The sequence below is a fragment of the Silene latifolia genome, chromosome 7 (genome assembly GCF_048544455.1).
Source record: "Silene latifolia isolate original U9 population chromosome 7, ASM4854445v1, whole genome shotgun sequence".
Lineage (NCBI taxonomy): Eukaryota > Viridiplantae > Streptophyta > Magnoliopsida > Caryophyllales > Caryophyllaceae > Silene > Silene latifolia.
In genome coordinates, this window is record NC_133532.1 from 127,163,793 (window position 1) to 127,170,735 (window position 6,943).

The 6,943-nt window shown below is 38.6% G+C and overlaps 1 protein-coding gene across 2 annotated transcripts; it reads left to right on the plus strand.

Annotated features, from left to right (window-relative positions):
* The first annotated feature begins 1,748 nt into the window (after positions 1–1,748).
* On the plus strand, positions 1,749–6,718 carry LOC141593075 (calcium-dependent protein kinase 2-like). 2 transcript variants are annotated; one of them, XM_074414021.1, is made up of 9 exons: positions 1,749–2,150; positions 2,250–3,146; positions 4,275–4,418; positions 4,511–4,663; positions 5,052–5,167; positions 5,275–5,442; positions 5,540–5,667; positions 6,085–6,184; positions 6,368–6,718. In XM_074414021.1, the coding sequence occupies exons 2-9, from the start codon at positions 2,339–2,341 to the stop codon at positions 6,440–6,442; spliced, it is 1,692 nt and encodes a 563-aa protein (XP_074270122.1). In that variant the 5' UTR covers positions 1,749–2,150; positions 2,250–2,338; the 3' UTR covers positions 6,443–6,718. The 2 variants fall into 2 exon arrangements, with proteins under 2 accessions (XP_074270122.1, XP_074270121.1); XM_074414020.1 differs by having other exon boundaries at positions 1,826–3,146.
* Positions 6,719–6,943: the final 225 nt, after the last annotated feature.

Sequence of the window (6,943 nt, forward strand, 5' to 3'; positions counted from 1 at the left end):
GAACTCAACGAGAGACCCGAACTGACCCGACCCGAACCCGACCCGTTGACCCGTTTTGCCAGGTCTAGTTAGGATTAGGTCATAGAATAAGTAGGTTTTTTTTGCGCATGTCTATTACAATAACTGAAAATGTTATAAATTGCAAAAATAAAAGTTGCTCAAATGACAATATTTTTGCAAAGTTGGGGAATAGTCAATTTACACGACTTTGTGTTCGCCACAAAATAAAGGAATTACTAACTTGTATACTTCTCTATAATCAGTTACAATTTCCATGCAATAAACTCGCAAAGGCGAGAATCAATTCAAGTGTAAATTCATTATATTTCACGATAATCTCCGATTCATACGTCAACAAAATTTTTGAGCCAAGACACTCTCTATACATGTGGTTTAATATGGAGTAATAAGCTGCCAAAAAAAAAATACGGAGTAATAGATTAATACTTCTTCCCCGTCACTATAATGTTCCCTCTTTCCCGAAACGGATTATTCAACTAATGTTCCTCTTTCTATTTTTAGAAATTTTTACTCTTATTTTATTCATTCATCTCTCCTATCACCAAACCCCCACGGCCCCACACAACTCTTTTACTCCTATTTTATTACTTTCCTTTATGTTTTGGCCCCACAATTCTTTATTTAACTACTAATAATTCATCCCTCTCTCCTATCACCAACCCCACACAACTCTTTTACTCTTATTTTAATACTTTTCCTTAAGTATTGTGCCCATATCAAATGGAAACAATATAGTGACTGGGAGGGAGTACTAGATTTATAAAAAAAAGAGAAAATGACCACACCGTATAATTTAAAGTTAGACTGTGGCCCCGTTTGGCAAGACATTTCAGGTACCTGTTTTGACTGAACTAACTTTTTTGATAAAAGTTTCAGTTAGCTTATTTTTATAGATGTGTTTGGCAAGTAGTTTTTTTGCCTAAATAAGCTACCTGAAATGAAATGCTACCTAGAGTAGCATTTCACATTTCAGGTACCTGATTATTGGTAATATTACGTTTTTGCCCTTTTAATTTATAATATATTAAATAATTATTATATCCTTTTACGTCATTTTACCAAAATAAGCTATCTTTTCAGTTAGTTTGCCAAACAATGTTTTATATAATCAGTCACCTTATCAGCTCCTAATTTTCAGTTACCTTATCAGTTACCTTTTCAGGTTTCAGGTACTTTTTCAGGTTTCAGCTACCTTTTCAGTTCGTTTTACCAAACAGAGCCTGTATACGGTTTTAACGAAAAGTGAATTCATCTCCCATTTATTTAGACTAACGAGCGAACCATATCCGTTATCTTTACAAAAAAAAAAGCGTTATTCTGCAAACTACGTAGATCAAATCAACCACCTTTCTCGTAGAGTCGTAGGTGAATAGGCGAGGGTAGAGGTGGACATTGGGTGAAAGGTGGGCGGGGTAGAGACGGCACGGCACTAAGACTAACATAGAATTTGTCTTGCCGGGCCGGTCAAGCTAGTTTTAGTCGGGCCGGGCACGGCAAGACTATAAAGCGGGCGGGCCGGGCTTGGTACAATTTTTTTTTTTTTTTTTTTTTTAAAAACCGGGCTGGGCTGAAAAAACCCAACACTAGCACAGTCCGTAGGGCTGACCGGGCCGGGCCGGGCTGTTGAATATTGGCCCGTGAGGCCGGGCTGGGCCGGACTGTGCTGGGATGGCCCGCTATGTTGTCCAGCTCTAGGCGAGGGACTCGAAGGCTAAAATTAATCTCGAAAGAAAATATCTTATCTCCACAGAAAATATTTATCTTGAAACGATTTCTCTCTAGAGAAAATAGTTACGTCTGTGATTCTGTGAATAGCTGGCCAGTCAACAAGCACTCACAAAAAAGTTGCTTTCTTTACATCATGTCACTAATAACTCCTTGAATTCCCATCAAAATCAAAAGTTTGAAAATAAAATTAGATGATCCATCCCAATTCTATGTATAATTCCATCTATCTACATCATAATTCCATCACAAATTCATAAATTTTCAATCTTTACCCCAAATTCACTGTCTTTTCATAATTCAATTCTTGGGTTTTCTGTTTCTCAACTGTCACAAACAAAAAAGCAGGAAAAGTTAGAGAATTACGTAGCAGAGAAGGTTGGAGAGAAGATCGAAAAGAGAAGGTAGATAGCGAAACTCAAGAAAGTTTGAATCTTTATACCAAATTTACTGTCTTTTCATAATTTAATTTCTGGGTTTTCTGTTTCTCAACTGTTACAAAGTTTACAAAGTCGAGAGAAGGTTGGAAAGAGAAGGTCGATAGCAAAACTCAAAAACCCGATCTTTTTTATCTTATAAAGGTGCATAACAAATGGGATTATGTGCCAGTAAAACCAAAATTTCTCAAGGTAAATTTGATGGGCAAAATTCAGAAAAAAGAACCAATCTTTCTCAACATCAACAACATTTGCAGCAACAGCAACCACAACAGCAGCAAACGCAACAGCAACATTTGCAGCAACAGCAACATTTGCAGCAACAGCAATTGCAGCAGCAACAGTTGCAGCAACAGCAGCAGCAAAGGCAGCAAGTTGTAGTTGTTCAACAACAGCAGCAGCAGCAGCAACAACCACCACCAAAACCTAGAATTGCCATAAATGCCCCTGCAATGGATACAATATTAGGGAAGAAATTTGAGGATATAAGGTCAGATTACACATTAGGTAAAGAATTGGGTAGGGGTCAATTTGGGATAACATATTTATGTACTGAGAATGCGACAGGGAAGAATTATGCATGTAAATCGATATTAAAGCGGAAATTAGTGAGTAAAAGCGATAGAGAAGATATTAAAAGGGAAATTCAGATATTACAGCATTTATCTGGACAACCAAATATTGTGGAATTTAAGGATGTTTATGAAGATAGACAAAGTGTTCATGTTGTTATGGAGTTGTGTGCAGGTGGTGAGTTATTTGATAGGATTATTGCTCAAGGTCATTATTCTGAGCGTGCTGCTGCTGGGATTTGTAGACAGATTGTTAAGGTTGTTCAGATTTGTCATTTTATGGGTGTTATGCATCGCGATCTTAAACCCGAGAATTTCTTGTTGTCTAGTAAGGATGATGGTGCTATGCTTAAGGCTACTGATTTTGGGTTGTCTGTGTTTATTCAAGAAGGTTGATTTCTTGCACACTTGTCGACTTTTCATTGTTTTCGTAGTTATGTGTGCATTTTATTGTGAATGCTGTTGTGTACTGATTGCTGCACTAGTTTTACTCTTATGCTAACGCAATTTTCATCATGGGTCTTCGGAAACAGTCTTGCTGCCCGTGTTCTTAATTTAATACAGGGGTAAGACTGCGTATATTTGACCTCGTAAGTCGTAACCCTGCCATAGGTGGGAGCCATTGAGGCACTAGGTATTGTTGTTGTTGTTCAGTCATTTCGCTGTTTATTGTGAAATATGATGTGTAGGAGAATTTGATTGCTGTGCCTGTGCTGTTTTTACTGTGTGTGTTCATTGTATCCTGATGTAGCAGTGTGGGTTTTAAAAGCAGTTTTCATCATGGATTTTCGGAAACAGTCTTGATTGCTCGTGTTCTTAGTTGAACAAAGATAAGGATGTATACATTTGACGCAATTTGATGTGCATTTTGTTGCGTCTTTTGTGTAGGAGAGTTTGGTTGCTTTACTAGTTTTAAACACAATTTTCATTATGAGTTTTTTGAAGTACTGTCGTGGTGGCTCGTGTTTTTAATTTAACAGAGGGATAAGGTTGCATGCATCTGATGTACCTTAACCTATCACAGACGGGAGCCAATGAGGCACTTGGATTGTTGTTTCTAACTTGTTTATCATTTGGGCTTTTTGCTCTATGTTCAAGCATAGTAAGAAACAGCGTGTGGCTTGTATACTGTCCATGTTGATTATTTGAAGCTAAAAGAGTCTGAATCAGTAGAAGCTGTGATGACGGCATTCATTTGTGTGCCTGCTATACATGTAATGTGCATTGACCGCACTCAACTGCTCAAGTGATGTGTTAAATCTGTTAATAATATTGGGGTGATAATCATGCTTTCGGTGTGATAGGATATGAATTGTCTTTTAGACGAGAGTGATTCAACTGATGTCTGTTTCGGAAATAGTGGAGTTGATAGGTTCTGTATGTTGTTAGTGTGCGACTTTGTGGCTCGTTGAGTGATGTTCTATCTGAGACACATCTATTTGCCAGGATAACTCTGTGTGCTGGAATGGTATATATGAATCTTCTTCTGATATTAGTCGACCTTTTGTGAAATTATTAGGAAAGGTGTACCGTGACATAGTGGGAAGTGCTTACTATGTGGCTCCTCAAGTTCTGCGAAGAAGTTATGGAAAGGAGATAGATATATGGAGTGCAGGGATTATGCTTTACATTCTACTCAGCGGTGTTCCACCTTTTTGGGCAGGTAATACTGTTAATTCATTTGAGTTGCTTTTTATTACGATATTATGACTTTGATTTGTGAAGTAACCTAGCTCACTAAACTTTCTGCTTTAGAAACCGAGAGAGGCATATTTGATGCCATATTGAAAGGAGGAATTGACTTTGAGAGTGATCCATGGCCATCTATATCAAGCAGTGCGAAGGACCTAGTCAAGAAAATGTTGAACCCCGATCCTAAGAAGCGGATAACCCCTGAAGAAGTCCTTGGTAAATATTTTTCATCTTATCTTATTTTAGTAGAAAGCCATTGAAAATATTGAAAATTTAATGTCACCAATGTCCTACCACTGTAAGTTCTATATATATGGCTAGTCTTGCATCTACATTTCTCTATTTGTATACATTGGTATGGATCGTCACTCGCGGATACGGAAGGTTTTCTTTATGGGATCCTTTAAATAGCTGAAGTATATTATTATACAAAATTTACATAAATTTTTATAATAGAAAAAATGGCTAAGTGCACAAAAAGTTCCGTCTTTCAGTGTCTCAGGAATGCGGACGCTACATCATGCATCCGTCCCTGTGGATTTGTGTTGCTCTCTGGGCAATTTCTAATACGGAGTATCTAACATGAATTTCCTCTACGGCTCAGAACACCCTTGGATGATAGAAGGTGGAGATGCTTCCGACAAGCCTATCGATAGTGCTGTGCTTTCTAGGATGAAACAATTCAGGGCAATGAATAAGCTAAAGAAACTAGCTCTGAAGGCGAGTCTTTGTTACGGATCCTTTCTTTTTCACTATATGAGGTGTACCGTTTTCTATGAATTTTGTTCGATTTGGGGATACTCAATCTCTGACACTGAATACTATAGGTTATTGCACAAAATATGGCTGAAGAGGAAATTATCGGTTTCAAAGCTATGTTCACTAACATGGACACAGACAATAGCGGCACCATAACTTACGAGGAGCTGAAAACCGGGTTAGCTCAACTTGGGTCAAAGCTCACAGAGGCTGAAGTCAAGCAACTGATGGAAGCTGTAAGTTCGAAAACACCCTTCATCTCCTTCATGTTTTGTGGCCCATCCAGTAAAAATTGATTGATGCTTATGACATGATTTGGATCATCTGTGGCAGGCTGATGTCGATGGGAATGGAACGATCGACTACACTGAATTTATCACAGCAACAATGAACCGACACAGATTGGAATCAGAGGAGAATCTACTCAAAGCATTTCGATATTTTGATAAGGATAGCAGCGGGTAAGTTAAGCGAAACTGCTTTTCTTTTGAAAGGGGTAATGTACCTATCCCTTTAGTCATTAGGGCACAAAACGCGGATATATGGTCCGAAAGTGGGCATCAAGCTCTATAATAAATAAACCTCACAAAAGGCAAAGAAATAATAAGCCCCATCATTCATCAACCAAGAGATTATGTAACTATACAGCTATACTGTGTCACGAGTTCTCTTTATGCTGTGATTCCACTTGCTGTGGCATGTATTACGGTTGGTTTCAGAACTTCTGCGGAATTGTTCTTTGCCGTAGTACTTTAATTGGTTGTTTGGTTTAACTTTGAAGATACAGAATCGAGAATTAAAGTTCTCAACTCTCTCACAAGTTTTTCTTGTAGAACTTTACTTCAACTATTAAAGGAATGTTGGGACTGTCTTGTCAGATTCATCACAACAGATGAACTGGAAACTGCTATGATGGAGTACGGAATCGCTGATGAAAGTTCCATCAAGGAAATCCTGTCTGAAGTTGATACTGACAATGTAAGACTCGACTACTTTCACTTTTTTCCCGTGTTTTTAGTGTTAAGGTAGGCATTGCATTTGCGTTTCCAGTTTTCCAATGAGTCTCCCTAATGGTGATCTCCTGATACTGTCTCTCTCTCTCTCTCTTATACGAGAATTTGTGTTGCACTTCACTGATTTCTTCTTCGACAAAAATAACAGGATGGACGGATCAATTACGAAGAATTTTGTACTATGATGAAGAGTGGTACAACCCAACAAGTCAAACTCTTCTAGTTCTAGATTAAATCCAGCTACTATTCATCTAGGCATGTTCTGTATAGTCGGGCCGGTGAGTTTGCTTACGAATCTACGAGTTCTTTTTAGGCGAAAGCTTATATTCAAAGCTTAAGGAACCTAGCCTATCTTCTTCTCCTTATTTTTCATGCATCATGAAACCTGAAGCATATTAACTGTCCGGGAAACTTCACGTGCATATGTATTTCAGTCCGTCTTGCTTGTGACGGTTTTTCTATCTAGATGTCTGCTGGACACAGTAGCATTCTGTGCTTATATCTGCAATGAAATATCACCTGCCTGTCACTTAAATTAACTCTACTAATAAGTAGAGACGGAAGTGGGTCGTGCCTAGTCGTGCCGGACCACCGTGCCTGGAGGATAAAATGGTACGGCCCGGTCACGAGAAGTGGGCTTCGTGTCATGCCGTGCTGTACCGATGAAATGGAAATGGCGGCCGGGGTAGGGCCCATGGCATGTTGATTCCTCTATTCTAGTCTT

Bases quoted from the DNA above. Each gene is read 5' to 3' on its own strand.
- LOC141593075 (XM_074414021.1), top strand. From the start codon at position 2,339: ATGGGATTATGTGCCAGTAAAACCAAAATTTCTCAAGGTAAATTTGAT. The intron at 5,168-5,274 runs GCGAGTCTTTGT...TGAATACTATAG, and splicing joins TAAAGAAACTAGCTCTGAAG to GTTATTGCACAAAATATGGC. The intron at 6,185-6,367 runs GTAAGACTCGAC...CAAAAATAACAG, and splicing joins CTGAAGTTGATACTGACAAT to GATGGACGGATCAATTACGA.